Source organism: Pteropus medius, unplaced genomic scaffold (genome assembly GCF_902729225.1).
Source record: "Pteropus medius unplaced genomic scaffold, Ma_sr-lr_union100, whole genome shotgun sequence".
Taxonomy (NCBI): domain Eukaryota; kingdom Metazoa; phylum Chordata; class Mammalia; order Chiroptera; family Pteropodidae; genus Pteropus; species Pteropus medius.
In genome coordinates this window covers 18,054,794-18,073,523 of record NW_024347791.1, presented here as the reverse complement: position 1 = coordinate 18,073,523, position 18,730 = coordinate 18,054,794, and the positions used below count along the sequence as shown (strand labels likewise).

General features: G+C 36.1%; 1 protein-coding gene across 1 annotated transcript in view; it reads left to right on the top strand.

Moving 5' to 3' along the window:
- Positions 1–313: 313 nt before the first annotated feature.
- Positions 314–18,730, top strand: part of ZNF804B (zinc finger protein 804B) — a 438,846-nt gene continuing 420,429 nt past the window's right edge. The window contains exon 1 of the mRNA XM_039878166.1: positions 314–945. Within this exon, the coding sequence (XP_039734100.1) occupies positions 838–945 (108 nt within the window). The 5' untranslated portion in view covers positions 314–837. The remainder of the gene's footprint in view (positions 946–18,730) is intronic.

Genomic DNA, 18,730 nt, shown 5'->3' with positions numbered 1-18,730 from the left:
CCCGTCTCCAAACATCGTGCAAAGTTGGCCCAGAAATTAGGCGCAGGGACCAGCGAGCTGAAGCGGATGGCAGGATGCTGCAGCGGCGCGTCCCGCAGCCTCGAGAGCCTCCCACCGTCTCCGCAGCAGCTGTCACCTCCCCGCCCGTCCGCCCCGCGCGTCCCTCGCCTCCCGGGCGGCCCCGAGCCGACCGCTCCGAGCAGCGGCGCTAACAGCTCCCGCTCACAAGTCGCTTCTCCCAACTCCCTATCTTTTCCCCAGCCCGCCTGTCGCCTCCTCCACCTCCCCCATTCCACTGCAGCGGGGGAAGCGGTTTGGCGCTCCTAAGGACTCCCCGCCACTCTACCCGCACAGGCTGCTGCTGCTGCTGAATCTTCCGCGCCACAGCCCACAACCCAGACCGCGGACTTCCCCAGCCAGACATTGGGGACCCGCGCCTGAGCATCCCCGGGACATGCACTTGGTGCGCAGGCGGGGGGCGGGAGGAAAGGGGAGGGGAGTTCCTGATTCCCTAGCGGACCCAGGAAGTTGTCCTTAAAAATAAATCTCGCAGGCCCGCGGTTGAGCAGTCACCTCGTCAGAGCAGCATGTGGACTGGCTCGCCGGGTCCCCTAAGTGCTCTGTGGCTGCCGCAGCCGTCAGAGCAGCTGCTGCCCGCAGCAGCAGCCCCGCGCGGGGCGAAGAGCAGGCACGCGCGGCCGCCGAGTCCCCTGCTTACTCTTGGCCGCTTCTTCTCAGGAGGGGGCAGTCACTGTTGCTGCTGAGAATCCAGCCCGCATTTCCACGGCTGGTCGCCTGGTGAGGAGCTGAGACTCTGCACCTCCCGCTCGGACACACATGGCTTGTTACCTGGTCATCAGTTCGAGACATCTCCGCAATGGGCACTACAGGGGCATTAAAGGAGTCTTCAGAGGGCCCCTCTGCAAGAACGGATCTCCTTCTCTGGTAACCTGCGCGCGCGCTCACACACACACACACACACACACACACACACACACACACACACACGCACACACACTCGCGTTCAAAATCAATATAAACAAAAAGAGATATTGTCTTGGTACCTTGAGTGGGTGGTGGATATCTACTTTACCCATAGGTATATTGTGTCTGTGTACAGTTTATTGACAGACTACTACACAGTGAGGGGTGTGTGTTTACATGTATATTTTCGACACAGTCATTAGCATCTATAGTGCTATGGATGCAAATATTTACTGAATATAGTTAACTGGGGGGCTGTGAAGGTAGCTTGTCTGTGCTATATCAAGTTATGAATCTGCTGATTTGGGCAGTCTAGAAAGTTTGACTGGCACTTTATAGCCATGCTTGGTGAAGTCAGCAGTTAGAATTAGTTTAATAATGCTGCTGTTACTTTATGAGAAAATAAACTCTTTAAAGATTTTGCATAAGCATACTGGCAAAAGGAAAGGTGTTGGATGCTGAAACTTGATTAAATCTAATGCTCAACTCTGTAGGTTCTTTAAGGAGAGCCAGAGTTCTTTGTGGAAATACGAATTGGATAGTTTGCTGTAACATATACAAATATATTTACATGCAGCTTGAGTGGTTGCTATTTAATTTAGTATCTATACAATTTAGTTTACTATTTGATTTATTCAGGTATTTTTTTGTAAAATAATTTTTACCAGAATCTATGACTTTAATATATTATTAATTCTCTTTTTAGTATATACTATATATACACTAATATTTTAAGGATTCAAATATATTTCAAGGAAAATATATGTGACACGATATATTAAAAAAGTTTTGGATTATTAGTGACTAAGTGTTTAAACTTAAAGAACAATGCCAGTTTAATGTAAAAACCAGTATTTTACATCCTCATGATATAAAGAAGGAAAACTTAAGTTGCTTGATTTTTATTTATGTTTTAGTACTTTATGTAATGGTTTAATGCTTTATTAGCATGAGTTATTCAAAACTAATATATTATAAAAACCTTTGATTAAGTGCTATATGATTTGCATGATAAATCTACAATCAGAAAGTGCAAGTACCCAGAGATATCACCAGGACTCCTAATTATGACAAACTGTTGCCTCACATGATTTCATTCACTGTAAGACATATGTGTTGCAATGCCCCACTCCCAAATGCTGTATGGTATGGAATTAGAAGTGTTAAATGAAATATACTGTTTGCGTTGGCACGTACAGTTAAATTCATAGGGTTAGAAGGGTCTTGGAGAGTATTAGTTGAATAAAGCCCACATGCAATCTTTTGAGCAGCTGGTCTGAATCCTTCTTATTTTTAAAGATTTTTAGGAATGGAGTTCCCACAGTCTCAGCAAACCACCTTAATGTTTAACAACCCACAATGTCAGAATCATCCTCATAGCAAACTTAAATTCTTTAAATTCTTTTTAAAGCTCATTTCATCTTGAAAACCTAGAATGTTTCACCTTGCTCAAGGTATGATTTTTCAACCTTAGTAATCTCTGTGGCTGTCTTCCAAAACTCTTAGATTATGGAAATCTGAATTAGATAGTGTGTTATAGCATATATGCCTTAATAATTCACAGGGTTAAAGGTTAATTACTTCATAGTTTCTACATTGTTTAGTTTTATTTAAATTGGTTAGAATAGGATACTAATTTTCCAAACTCTAAAGGGTTTGCAAAGAGAATTTCTGTCACGTGGACAAAAAGTGTCATTCCTCACCAGCTATGGTCACTCATCCCCTGGGAGCCTGACTGACCCACAAGGACTGGACATGTGAATATGGACATGAGTAGACAGGCTGTAATCCCCATGGCTCTACTGGTTGACCAAGTGCTGACACCCACAGTCACTCACTATTCTTATTCGCTCTTGGACTGTTTTTTACTGAAATACTAATTCATTTACTTTTATTTAGGCGCTATACTTTCACTCACTGGATTGTTCTCTCCAATATTTACACATTCAAATTAAATTACATTTGCATTATTTAACACTACCTATATTAGTCTACATGTGCACTTCCTAAACCTGATTAATTTTCTTCTTTTACATTTTACTATGGCATTTGAATGACTTTTTCAAGGTTTGAATAGTTTCTCACATGAACTGGGCAGCATGTGAAAAATTCATGTTCGTTCATTCTCTGTCATAAACAGGTTGTTAAACAAGTCAGAATCGCCTTCACATTATATAACACTTCGTCTTTCTCCCTGAAATAAATTGGCCACTATTTTCTAGACCCTAGAACCTTGAACGTTTAAATGATAGTCTCTTGGTCTAGATGAGTTTGTTTGCCTTCTTTACTAATGAGTTGTGAAGCATAAAACTAAAAACTCTGGTTATACATCATATATTTTTTATATTCAGAAATATATACCCCTTGGTTACTTTCAAGTTAACATACATTTATTGATTTTTTCATCATCATAAATGTAAAAGTCACAGATCCACAAGATACATTTATTTTTTTTCTTAAAACACGTGGCAAATCTCATAATTCCTCCCCCCGCCCAAATTTAATGCCCAGAATAGGTTCAGATAGGTTTCTATAATAATGACTTTAATTATTTTCATACACTGAGACTCAGTTTGTATGAGACTACAGATTGGGATATCATTAGTTAATTTAACCCACTCTTACTAAGGTCTACAATACTTCAACTTTGGTTCTTACTCTTCTATTCCAAGTGTCCCTTCTTCCTATTTTAACCCATATTTTTCTGATTTAATAGAGCTGTTTAAAAGTAGCACATAACACAATTATTGAATGAGACTATATTGTAACTTTATTATAGAAAGCTATGATTTCTTTTTGAAGTAATAAGAATTTCTTCTTTTGGAGTTTTGATATACATACGCCTAATATGAATTTAACATGTTAATGTCTTATAGATATAATTCTTCAGTTAGACATGTGCAAATCACATGTTTATAGAATCTAAACACGTGATATTAAACTGACAATACAAAAGGGAATGACTATATTTATATACATTTTTATTTCAAAGGATTTCATTTAGGAAACATTGAATCGTTATATAGAATTCTTGTAATAAATACTTAATGGAATACTTGAGAAACAAATAAAGCATTTTACCCCAAAACAATTTTCACTGATTACCAAATATAAAATCCTAGAGTGAAATTCAGCTCTTGTCTTCAAAGTAAAAGCATGCAAATGTCTTATCTGCTGCATCTTTCTTCTTTTAAGAGGCAGTATGAAAAAATAACATACTGCTTTTCATCCTAATTAGAATGTGAATAATTGATTTGAAATAGTTTATTACTTTAAATCTAGAGATAGAGTAAAGGAAAGAAAACTGACAAGTATTGCATAGTGTTTAATGATAAAAGTCTCTAATTTTTAAAATAAATTTGTTTGCTGCCACATTTTAGGATATTTATTCCCCATCCTATCAGAACTCTAAAATAATATTATTGAATGATGACTTTAAAAATCAGTGTGAGATAGACACACACATACATACAGATATTGATACACACATTGTTATCCATGCTCAGGAGTAAGAAGTTACCTATATATTACTTTATAGAAACTTTTACCATCCACTATGTTAATGTAAAACTTTGTTACAATGATTTAAGTATTCATTAAGAAAACAGTCAATAGGCAAATTCATTTCTTTGTGAACTTCTAAGTTCTTCTATCACCATGTTTGAATTCAGTAGAACAAATAACATCTTTTATGTAGTGTCAAAAATATATTTGAATAGATTCTTAGTTATTTTAGGTAATGCAGAATGTCTCGAATTTAGATTCAAGTACGGTTTGTTATAGTTTACTTACTCTGTATGTGGTTACTAGTAAGCCTGTCATTTAGGATATTTTATTGATTAAATGTTAATAATCTTTTTTGTATATTTTATCGGTGGTACATGTTAAGCTTATTACTACTCTTTTGAAACTTACATAAGAGTGATACTTTTTAAGAAGTGATTATTCTTGAAAGCACCATACTTAGTTATCTAGGAATGTCTGTTTCTTTAAATGCCTATTGTCTTCACTTGAAACATTGGATGTGAAGGAAATTCTTGAGATTTTCATTTGAGTAACAGATGAGGATCCTAGGATTTGTTGTTGTTATTTTGTTTTGTTTAGTGATTTTATCCTAAATTATATATCTAAATAAATTGCCTAATAGAAGGAGGTGGCATATAAACAAACAAGTATTTCAAGTGGACTAAATATCCTATAAAGCTGCCTTTTAAAAATTACAAATGCATATGTATAAATGAAAGAAGTTTTAGAAAAGATTATCTTGAGGGTACATTTATTCAGACAACTCCTTAAATAAGAAAATAAATGAGTGCAGATACAACTTTGTTCTTTTTTTCCAATGTCTATAGTCTTCAATAGTATGTATTTTCATTATGCTTAATGAGTACATGTTAAACACATTCAAAAATGCTCTCAAAATGATGCACTTTTCATGTGCCAAAAATAATTATGAAGATATGCTCTCCCGTAGAGAAGTCACCTGCCTCCTCTTCTTGAATTCATGAATACATAATACTTCCTTTCATATTCAAACTTTTAGATAATTTCAATAAAGAAGACTCAGTTACAATTCTTATAATACATGTTTTCTTTGTTATTTTAAATATTGTATTAAGCAACCTCCTTTCTTCTCATTGCTTTTTCAACCAACTAACTGGGTTCAGAAACTTGTAGTTTGCATATATGCTTTTGAAAATAAGTATCAACTTCCTAGGACATAAATTTGTGTTTATCTGACTTCAGAAAGCTTTCATGGTAAGAAGAATCAAATGAGTATTTGAGTACATTGTGACTTTATTAATTATGCTACATTTATTTCATAACTAAAATTTGATGATCAAAGTCTTTGTTTCTTTTAGACATACAATTAAGATAAACTTTATTTTAGGTTTCCACATAATAATTTGGAAACAAAACAAAAATAAAATATACAGGCACTCTGTGTAGGCTAAATGGGGGTGATATTTAACATAGAACATAATAATTTATAGTTAAAATACTTGGTATTAGTTGGAATTGTGAAAACTTTGTCGTATAATATATCTGTACTAAGATACATATTTTTCATGTGTTAAGTATTAACAAAGCTGGAAATATCAGTAGGTTCAAGGCTGTATTGGGAGCAAGTAGCAAGAAGCATAATATATATTTCAAATAATTTTATGCAGTGCCTTTTAGTGTGAATTTGGTTTGTTCAAAATACACATGGTCAGAATAATTCTTTAGTATAGATGTACACATTTTGTAGAAAACAATTTGAATCAAAATTAAAATAAAAATGCTACTTTGCTCAAAAATGTTTTGGTTTTAGCATTCAGTATTTCAGGTAATCCTTATAAAATGACAGGTGACAGCCTTTTGTAGATAGGTTTTATAAATTGGGTTTACTTAGTAGATAAGGTCTGGAGAGAGAAATTAAATATTTGATATGTTTTTATAAAAAAGTATAATTGTGATGATAATAGAAAAATACCGGACACTAGGTTCCATAGACTCTCTTGCATTAGAAGTACTCATTGGAGTTGAAAAGAAGTTCTGGAAAGATGAATTACATCATACCTTAGATAGCATTCTCAATTGTCACTAGGACATTGTTAGCTTATTGAAGACAAAAAATGCAAAAGAATACTATATAGTACTTAAAATGGAAGAGGGTTTTTAATGATATTCACTAATGATCTTACTTTTCATGAGGTGGACCCCTGATAGCATACACTGAACAAAACTCTTCTTTTATTCAAATTTGATACCTAAAATCTAAACATATACCTCTGAAAAACTAATAATCTACTTTTTCTTCACAGATAAGAGAGCTATAGAGTTAATTATTTTTCTTTTTTTCTTTGGCTGGAAACCCAAGGACAAAACTGTGGCTTAACAAGGTAGTGAGAGTTTGATGCCTTCAAAGCAGCATGATGTCCCCACCCCTGCTCATCTCTTATTCCAAGTTTAGCTCTTATTTTATTTTCTGTGGCTCTCATTTTCTTAAATTTATATTTTATTGGTTTAATGTATAAAGTTTATTTCAGATGATTTAGGTCTGTTTGTGAAAGCAAGGCGGGCTATAAATAAATAATAAAATATAGAATATCCTAATATAGGGATGCCATTCAGAATTTTGTACCGGACAGCTTTGAGAATGATTCATGGAGAGTATTCATTTTGTTCACTTGTAGCAAGAACAATTAGGGCTGCCAATTTTTTGCTTTGACAATTGGCAAATTCCTTTTTTTATTTCACTTTCATGTGGGTGTAAGAGGCAGAATATAGTTTATTTTGAAATGGATCCTGCCAGTTTGTTTTTTTTCTAAACAATCTTTTCCCTCTTATTCTTCTTGCCATTGATACTTATTCCTTTCATTAATATGATTATCATTTTTCAATATCTTTTTGGTTCATGAATAAATGTTGGCATATACTTCTAACTCCAGAGGCATGAACCTTTGCAGATGGTGAGAACCACTTCATTCTGTCTGCATTATCCCCATAAGCATACACATTTTTTTGATGTTCCCTATCCACATGTAACTTTCATCTCTATCTCAGAATTTAGAGCTTCCCCCATACCTACATTCAGAACCTACTACCAGTGTTCTTCCCTGCCCTTCTTCCTACAGCTATTACTCAGCACCTCACTTGTCCCATCTCCCTCCCCATCAACAAATACAATCAGCCCACCTCCACACATATGTTTTTTCCAGATTTCCATTTTGCTATAAATAATTATATTCCCTAATATTTTTTGGCAAGCAAAGGCTATATGCATTTATTCTTTGTAAATGAAACAAAAACCATATTCTAAACAGAAAATAACCATTGGAGCCCCATTTTGAATGATGGTGGGGGTGGTGCCTCCACTTATGTCTGACCCTCGCTGCCAGTTTGCTTCATCTAAATGTGAAGTCAGGAGACACAGAGGTGACTATATTAATTGCATTCATGTTATCTAAACATATTCAAAGTTCTTGGGTGGCATGAAATAGTTTTATGATCCAGCCCTTACCTACATCTTCAGTTTTAACTCCCTTTACTCTCTCTTCTGATTCTGTGCTCCAGCCCTACTGAACTACTCAGTTCTTGAATGTGACAGGTGTTTATAGACCTTTATACCACTGTATGTGCTGTTTCCTCTGTCACAAATCCTCTCTTTGCTTTCATTTATTGGACCATGTCTTATACATTCTTTCAGACTTATTAAAGAGTTGGATCCTCAGGTGAGTCTGCGCTGAGCTCCCTATGATGAGTTAAGTGCTTCTTTTGCAGGCTGCCATCACATCCATGGCCTGCCTTGATTATCACTGAACTGTTTTTGTTTATTGGTTTTTATTTCACCATGAAATGTGAGATTCTTGGATGCATGTCTGCTGTTACCCTTATTTCTTCAAGGCTGACTACAGCATCTGGTTTATTATTGATTTCAATAGAAAACAAAAGGATTTTAATAGAAATTTAATTGGTATAAATATGTTTCCTTTGGTCTTGCTGGTAGCTCCATAAAGAAAACTTTTCCTTAGAGATTTTTTCTCAAGTTAGTCAGAATCTTCTAGAATACAAACTGTTTTACTGATGGATTAAGTGGTCACTGTAAGTAGTCATGGTAATGCTTCTCACTTTAATATCTACCGAGATCACTTGGTCAATTGCTTCAAGCATAATTTAATGCTTCCTATTAATCCAAATTGCAGAGTGCTTTATTTCGTGTAACCATTTCAGAACATCTTTTGTTAAAGGCCACAAGAGACTGAAGATTGGCTATATATAAATGGATGAAATTCATACATGAGTTAGTTAAGCCATATTTTTCATTGGCATATTTAATAGTTTCTGAGAAATGAATTTCAAGTTAGGAACTTGATCATTCCCTTTCTATTTAGTAGTGTGTAGTAAGGAGGAAAAATAGTGGTACTTACACCATTTCTTTGTCTCATTCTCTTTGTCTCCCTCTCCCTCTGCATCTCCATCTCCATCTCTCTTTTTCTTTCAAAGACAGGCAATAGCAACCACTCTTCAGGGAATTATTATCTCTGATTAGTGGTCACTGATCCTGTTGCCTGAAATTATCAGTTGCACACTTTATAACAAGGTTTTGTTAGTACTTTTCCTTTCTTGGATCAGTCAGGATGTGGCCACTGTCCAGAGAGAAGCTTGAAATTCTCCTAGATGATGATTTTTAGCAAAAATATCCAGCCATACAGGGTGGACATACAGAGAGATAGTAATATTCTCTTTGCGTGTAGAGAATCAGGTTTATTGTATGGTCAGTTTTGTAATACGAATAAACTTTTTAAAAACAATTAACAGATATTTGATTTCTTTTATTTATAGGATATAAACAATGGAAAAGCCCTTAGCAATCTAGCCTCCTACTATATATATTTTTTAATGTATGTATCACTATGATAGTTGGAATAAAGACTCCTCAAAGATACCTACACATTATAATCCTCACAACCTGTGAATCTGTTACCTTACATGGCAAAAGGGATTTTGCTGATATGACTAAATTTAGGATGTTGAGAAGCTTATCTTGGATTATGCAGGTGGGCCCAGTGTAATCACAAGTGTCCTTATAAGCGGGAGGCAGAAGTATCAGAGTCAGAGAAAGAACGAGAGCTTTGAAGATGTTGTGATGCTGGCTTTGAAGATAGAGGAAGGGGCCACAAGCCAAAGCATGCAGGTGACCTTTAAAATTAGAAAAGGCAAGTAAGTGGATTCTCCCATAGAGCCTCCAGAAATATCACAGCCTTGCTAACACCTTGATTTTTATCCCAGTAAATATTCTGACTTAATGGACTATAAGATAATAATTATGTGTCTTTTAAGTGAATAAGTTTGTAATAATTTGTTAGAGCAGCTATGGGAAACTAATACAACCACTCTTAACATGAGTGAACATTTCCAGTGGTGGGGGGCCTTGCTGCTCACCAAAGTGACTGATTCTCTTGTGAGACTAATGTAATTAATGCTGAGTCCCCTTCTGCCTCTAACCAAATGTCCCTACTTCCCTCTTCCACTTATTTACTGGTCCTCAGTATGCTCTTTGGAAGTTAGAGGGTTGATCTGTCCACTCTTTAGCATGACATCCCTGACACTATTCAGAGACAACTGGTGATTTTTCATTTTTAAATCATGTAAGGGATGGAAAATTATGTTAGAACTATTTAATCTTCCATGTACATCACTTGCATTGTTTTCTTACATATTAATTGAACCTTCTACAACTCAAAATTCTTTATTACTCTTTTTTATGTAATATAAGTTTTGATATATAACATACCGGTGATTCTTATGTTCTTGAAAGGTGGTAAACTCAACAAAGCATTATCATATATTTAGGAAAATGCCACCCACACTTGCAAATAGTACCTATTTTTTCCTAATATTACCTTTTCATACTATATATACATAATCTATACTGTAGATAAACTTAAGAATACGAAAACCAGATCATTTTAAAAATGCACATCTTAAGGCTATCTTTCTTAGTTTGTTTAGTCTTTGATTTAGACATGTGCAAATTTCCTAGGGGAAAGAAACATTAGTTTTAAATAAAAAGTGATGAAATCTATTGAAGTAACAATTTTCATGAAAACCCCAGCATTGCCTATTCCAGACATAGTGGTATCAAAATGGAAAGTTATTTTTAACTTTTGTATTGAAGAAAAACGTAATATATAAATTGTCTCAAATTATAGGTGTACAGCTTTTAATGCTCCAGACGCAGGTATAGAACATTACAGCTCCCTGGAGGCTCCAGGTGTGCCTCTTACCAGGCCCCACCCAAACCACAAGTCTTCACACCAGACTGTCATTTGCCTCTCTTTTTTAACATTAAAATGAATTTTAGTGAAGAACCCATATATTTGCAGTTCAACTGATAGCAAACTATTGAATGAAGGCCCTCTTGTTTGGCCAGGGGTAGATAATTAGAATTCAGTTTTCTTTTTCCCTTTGACTGACCAAAGCTAACTAGCTAACTATTTGAAACAAATGAACAAAAGAATACTGATTAGATAAGAATGATGGATTTATGCTAATAAAACACATGGAATATACCCAGAGTGACATCTGTGAAGTATTTCATTATCTTTTCCTTAATACTACTTGTTGAAATGCAAAGACCCACACATTGTGCAGATTTGGTAATCTTTTGCAAGAAGTTAGGAATGACTCTATTGGGTTTTCATTATTTGAGAGATGTGACTTAAGTATTTATGAGCAAGATAATAGTAAATGATTAAAAGAAAGAAACCTCTAGCATGGACTTTACATAAAACATAAAATTTGTGTGCAAATGATATGTAAACTTTATTACAAACATTGTTATAATTTCACACACATGCGTGAGGATAAAATATAAGTTTGTGTTACTACGGAAACAGAATTATTATGAAGAAGATTATAGATAAAACCCAAACAATTCTTATATTAATCAATCCTAATTTAAATGAAGTTAAAGACATTTAAAGAACTTATGTATATTCAATAAAATTTAATGCTTGTCTTCCAATATCTAAAAGCTATGTAGTATGAGTTCAAGAGTTATCTATGATGTTGCTGGAAAAATCTGGTAACAATCATTGATGATTTGCTTTCTTATTATCATAGAAGAAAGATTTGTGAAATTATATATATAGTTAAGTATTATTTTATTTGATTATTAGTTTCAAGTGTACAGTACATTGGTTAGACATTTACATAGTTTATGAAATGATCCCCTGATTACTCTATCACTGATCTGGCTCTACACAAAGCCATTACATTACTGCTGACTATATTCCCTGTGCCGTGACCATTACTACTGACTACATCCCCATCTCTGTGACCATCTCTCAACTACTAATTTGTACTTCTTTAACCCTTCATCCCTTTCTCCCAGCCTGTCAACCCCCATTCCTTCTGGCAGTCACCAAATTGTTCTCTGTAAGAAATTATATTATACAGGAAGAATAATAAACCTTCCTTATGTATTCCTTCCAATAGTAGATAACTTTGCTGTGAATTTGGTTTTTTCAAAATTGTACTCAGTTCCATTCTCTGTCATCATCAAGATAGACTCCTCCTCTGAATGTGATAGAGAAAATCAGTTCTCCACAAGGACTAGAATAGGTGAGGAAGCATAGCTGGAGAGAAATTATAATTGGCATAAACATATACAGAGAGAGTGGCCTTGGATGCATTTATATAGTATATAAGCATCACTTAATCTGAAGATCTTAAAATTAGACCCAAATAGACAGTAACTGGAATACATGTGATCTGCTTATGTGATAAAAATTTGAGTACACAGTTTTAAATTCTTCGTTAAAGTTATGGATTTAAGACTAGCCCTGGATTCAGTTTCTGATCTTGATGAATGCTGTGTTGGATAAGGTATGTAAAAGTACCTACAACCTCAAAATTTCTTACCACACCATTTGGGAAACAATTCGCCATTTGACTAGTGGTTTTCAGATTGTATTGTTTTATTTTTTAAGCTACGATATGCATGCTTTGTTCAAAGGAAATCCTAGAAGCCAAACAAAAATAGAAGCAGAACTGCTTTGGCTGAAGTTAGGTGGAAGGTCTTGGGTGGCGAAAGGCCTGTTCTTTTCCTTTGTATCTGGGCAGAGAAGTTGGGCAGGGAAGATGCATGTGGTATAAGTCCTGGAGCTTTATGATCTGCATACTACTTAGATGGATGGTAATGAAGGGTAACTGCAGTTTCCAAAACTTAACTCATATGCCTCATAAGGATGGTTTTGTCAAGGAGGGCCTACATATACTACTGTGGCCTGTATAATGAAACCGAAAAATTCCTACTGCCTAGTGATGTCATAGCTGTTGTAATGTCATAATGCAACACATTACACGTTTGTAGTGATGCTGATGTAAATAAACTAGTCATATAAAAATATAGCACATACAATTGCAGTAGTAATTACCATCTAGGTTTGTGTAAATACCCTGTATGATGTTCACTATCAACAAAATTGCCTAACGATGTATTTCTCAGAATGTATCCCCATCGTTAAGCAGTTCATGACTGTGGTTAAGATGCATATGTCTTACTTGGAGTAACTCAGCAATTAATTTCATTAATTTCATTGCCAATTAATTTCATTACTAGACATTAATTATATATTAGTTCCACTCTATGTTTGCAGTTTTTCTAAAAAAAAAAAAACAAACAGAAAAAACAAATTAAGGTGACTTTGGGAGCTCAGGAACACCTTAATGGATAAAGTCAATGAAGCTCAAGAAATTTTCCCCTAAACTGAGTCCTCAAGGAGGAGGAGAGGTTGATTTTAAATAGAGTCGATGTGATTAGCTAGTGTGGGGGGCAGAAATGTGGCTAGAGAAGGCTGGCCTGGGAGGAACCTAACAGAATTGAAAACAGAAAAACATTTCAACTGAGAAGTCAAAGTCATTCATTCTCTCAATCATACATGTAACAAATATTGTTAAGGGTCTACTGAGTGCTAAGTAGTTGGGGCCATGTAGCAAAACAGAAATCACACTGTGGGAAGAGAAGACACAGTTTCCGTGAACCAAAAAGTTCTGTGAAGTAGTACTACCTACAAACTTTGGTAAGTGACCAAATTCCTTTGGATAACACAGGGAGAAAAAAGCAAGGAGGGCATCTGAAATGGATAAACTGAGCTAGCTATCCCTGTGGATGTTGTTCAGTCAGCCCATGGCACTGAGCAATTAAGTCAGAGTTTAAAATTACTTAGATCTAGATAATTCTAACCTTTTGTCTGTACACTTTTCAATTTTGTCTTTTTGGTTTTGTTTTCTTTTAGATTTCTTAGTATTTTTTTTTCATGCTTGTTTATTTTAAAACGAGACTAAGGGAATGACAAAAATTGAGGACAGGGTTCCTGTAATCCTGCTGATCTTGTAAGATGCAGCCTAAGGGGCCAGCACCAAAAGTATGATTTGCTAAGGGATAATGGGATTTTGTAGAAGTAGAACCTAAAAGAAAGTATTAGTGCTAGACAGGGCTTCTTCTGGTGCGAGGGCCTGAGGGTCTCCTTTTCCTTGAAGATTCTGTATGTGGGAGAGGCCTGGCTGGCCACCACCCATAGGGACGATTCGTCTCTATTCCTGGAGAATATGTCATCTTTAGTGGATGATGCCAGGCATTTTAGATGCTGCTAAATGCAAATATTCATAAGAAGCAGCTCTTTATCCTGCTAGTTATTTACTCTTCAATGTGAATAAAAGATCTGGAAAAGATAATTCTCTTAACCTAATACCTCAGGTGTTAGGTAGGTCCCTGAGAAAAAAAAAGGAAGGAGGACATTGAAGAGGATAACGAAAGCATAGGATAGGAGTGCTAAAGATGAGTTTTAATTCAAGGTTCAGCTTTGGATGGGCTTTAGGGCCTCCTAGAGAGTGGAGACCACAAAGAAGGAGTCCGTAAGAGAAGGAGGCAGATTTAAAAGGCCCTGGCCGGAAGAGCTCTGTGCTATCCTGCTTGAAAGATATACACACCTGTCACCCCAGATTCCCAGTGGAAAATTCTCAGGGCAATTATGGCCTGGAAGCTGGTGGAATTCAGATCCTGTTTTCACAAACCATATTGGGCCCTTACTTCATCTTGAGCACCGTACATGGAGTTGGTGATAGTGAGATAAACATAATAGACACAGTATCTGTCCCAGTGGAGGCTGCAGGCATGGAATGAAGACATACGATAGTTTTTTTATTTCATAATATGCTATTTATAAATGTACAAGTTCTTGTGAAGAAAAAGTAACTGACGTTAAAGAGGAATATATAACAGAGTGACCCTACCTAGTCCTAGAATTAGGGAAAGTTTTCCAGAATAAAAGATGGATGTTTTGAGACATGAAGAATGAGTCAGAGTTATCTTGGTACAGAAAGACTCCCAGGCCTGGGCTATGGGTGTGGGCGGAGGGGCTGAGGGATTGCAAGACAAGTCAGTACTGTCAGGTAAGGGCCAACCAGGTAGGATTCTGTCAGCCATGTAACAAGGAAATAAGGAAATCATTTCAGGTAGAAATGTGGCTTTTAATTTCACTACAGAGCTAAATAAACACTCTGTAGTTCTGGCATGAGAAATTCTAATTACTTCCAACGGGTTGTACCAAATGAGGTAGGTAGCCATGACTTTTTTGTTGTTCTTGTACTGTTACAGACAAAATCAGAAATGATTTATAAACAAGAAAATAATAGTACCAAAGTTGAATCATCATTCATCTTAGTTACTTGTATAGTAAGTTTATTATAAATAGCCCCTTTCTTATAAGGAGAGAAGAACTGAGAATTAACTTATATATATACACATGAGAATGATATTATGACTTAAAGTTCATCCAAATTAAACTTTGTTGCTTTAGCATAATCAGGGGTGGTCTGGTCAAATGAGGATTTTCTTGCTTTAAGGGTATATGACATTTCTATCAAGAAAACATATTTAAAAAATTGGAGGTTTTAAAGAATGTTTTGAATCAGTTATAGAAATACACGTTGTCTTTATTAAGGAAATTTGATCAAAGTTATTAGAAACCATTAATATGAAACTATTGAAGATCCAGTGTAACAACCACTTATTTCTTTAACTGGGGCACCTCTCTTGATCTCTGAAATGCATGTGCATCCACTAAACGATGAGTCCCTTCCAATGTTGCTTGGTGACAAAGGTTGCATGCTTTTATATTTAAAAATTTAAAGTAAAAATTGTGATGTGTGGAGGGTTTTGTAATGTTGTCTATGTATGTTTTTGCCCCTACAGTTGTAAGGTGGGAACAGGTATATTTTCCTTTCATGTGTTCAGTAGAGAGAAGTGGCTAAGCATATTGATTTTAGAGTTGGACCGACCTGACCTGGTTTGACCTCCCACTCCAGCTCTGACAGCTCTTTCACTGCTTCGCCACTGTGAACCTTAGCTTGTCCTCTGGTGACATGTCTTGCCTTATAGGGCTGTTGTAAGAAGTGAATGAGCTGATGAATATAAGTACTTAGCACAGTGTGTGGCACATAGTAAGTGCAAAATGAAACGCTGCAATGAACACTCCTACTGTAGTTGGCTTGTTATGTGTCCAAAGTTGCCTCGATCCCTTAAAATGTTCTCAACACTGAGTGGGAACTTAACACTTTTATATCAAATCGTTAAAACTGTTGCTCTTTTGAATGACCCTATAAATTGCTCTTTACTGTAGCCAGGCTTTTTTGGGAAGACATGTGCAGGCATGGAGGCCCATAAACTTTCTGCTTAACACAACAATTGCAAATAGCGTCCCCATGTTTTCACAACTTTTATAATGAAAATAGTATGCTCTACTTTCCTAATATAGCTTTAATTCAAGGCAATAATACATTTGAAGTGGCTTTTCTATTTTTCTTGTTTTTGTCAAAGCAAATTAAATAGGTGAGTTGCTTTTATGACCTTGCCATGTAGAAGGATTTTTTCTCCTCTTTTCTAGAAGGATAGATACTTAATCTAAAACTACTTTCTTGGTGATGAAAAGCATCCAACCTGATTACTATATTTAAATATGTTTCACTGCCTTTGGAAATTTTAATGAACCAATCAGGTGTTTTATTCCTCCATCACTGTCTCCCCCCAAAAACTGTAAAATATTTGAAAGGAGGAAATATGTGGCTAAGGGTTTTATTGTTATACATATGTTCACATTATGAGCGAATATCAAGGTCTATATATAGGTACAAGCTTTTATACATATACATTCTGCTCTTAGCACATATAGAAAGTATTTAATCAATGTATATCATTTGCCACTTCATGTTGCAAAAAGCATTTGTATCAGTGTCTAGTCAGGATAACAGAAATCATTCTCAGCTTTTTGATCAGAGTAGAATGCAAGGACTTTTTTTTTTTTTTTACAAATGACTTGAAAAGACTGAGGGAGAGAAAAAGAGAAGGTGCCATTACTTAGAGATTAGTAACTACAGGAGGTCTCCACACTCCTGGTGCTGGAGGAGTGAAGGTTAAAGTGAACCCTAATACCTTACTTTGGTGGTCCTACTGCTGCTGCTGCTGCTTCTGAAACCACCCCCTCACTGCTCTGCAGGCATCTAAGAGCTCACTGTCCCACTGGTGCTACTGGACTTACTGCCCAAATGGCTGGTACCTACAATTGCTGGCCGCTGCTACAATTGTGCTGCTACTGCAGAGGCCAACAGTTGCCTGGTGCTGCTGCTGCCACCACTACCAGAACCCATGAGTGCTAGGATGCCAAGGCAGCTAGAACCAGACCAGAAGAAAAATATCATGGCTTCTTTCCTTTTCCTGACTTCTCCTCTCCTGCTAGTGCTTTGCATTGGCTGACCTAGAGAGACGCCAATTGGCAGGGAGCTCTGGGAGTGTACAATTTACAGGCTTCCAGACAGTAGCACATAGGCTTCCAGACCCAGAGAGTAGGAACGGTAAGGATAGAACTGATTGTCAACAGAGAAATACCCAGCGCTGCATTTACAGCACTTACTATAAGATTGTGGAAATTTAAGAGGGAGAGGCATTAACTAAGGAATGAAATTGTTTTAAATCCATCATGTTGAAATCTGAAGGATGGGTACAAGTATTTATGTTCAACACAGACCTCATGCATTTTAGTCTCCTATTGCTACTGTAACAAATTACTACAAATTGAATGGCTTGAAACAACACAAATTTATTATTCTGTAGTTCTGTAGGTCAGAAATCCAATGGTGATCTCACTGGACTAAAATCAAGGTGTAGCAGGGCTGCCTTCCTTTCTGAAGGCTTTAGGCAGAACCCATTTCCTTACTCCTTCTGGCCCCTAGAATTTGCCTGCATTCCTTTGCTCATGGCTACTCATCTCCATTTTCAAAGCCAGCAATTTCTTCTTCTACTGCCATCTCTTTGATTCTCTGCAGCTGGGGAAAACTCTAAAGGATTTGTGATTAGACTGAGCCCTTGGATAATCCAAAATCCTCTCCCCTCAAGGTCGTTAGTTCTAATCACTTCTGCAAAGTCCCTCTTGCCATGTAAGATAGCATTCACGGAATCTGAGACTCCGATCATGGGAGACTGTTGTTCTGCTTACCAAAGCTCAGCATTTTAGATTCATACACACTTGTAGTTATTCACTGGTTATTATCTCCCATCTCAAACACATAAGCTCTAAAACTAAATTAATCTTTCGTCAAGTGTGTTTTTTGCTTGGTTAGGACATCATCTTTATCCCACAGTTTAGTCTTCAAACTTGAGAGTGGTTTTTTTTTCTTTAACTGCCCATCAGATTGGCAAATCTGCTAATTTTAATTCCTAAATATTTCTCCAGTCTACCCCTGCTCTGTATCTCGCCACTTCTACCTCCTGCCAAGGAATGCAAGCATTGTAAATAAGGTACCCATATTGCGTACCTCAATGGAATTTACAATCTAGAATGGAAAATGCATTAAATAAATCTATGTGAAAAATGTTCTGGAAGAGGACATTTCTAATTTTTCTGACTATGGGTCATTTTTCAAAAATTGAAGTTAAAAATTATAAATATTCCAGAGAAAGACCATCAAGTTTGCTAATGTAAATGCAATCAATAGTAAGTACTTTTTTGAGTATGTATGTCACTTTCTCCTGGTTATGGAGTATAAAGATGGAAAATAAGACTGATAAATTACATGTCAAATATGGCAACTTACTTATTTGTAGTAAAATCAATCTAGAATGGCCTTTAGAGCTCATCTTCATCACTTATTGTGTAAATGGGGTTAAACTGCCGATTTGATCTAATAGACTCAGAATGCC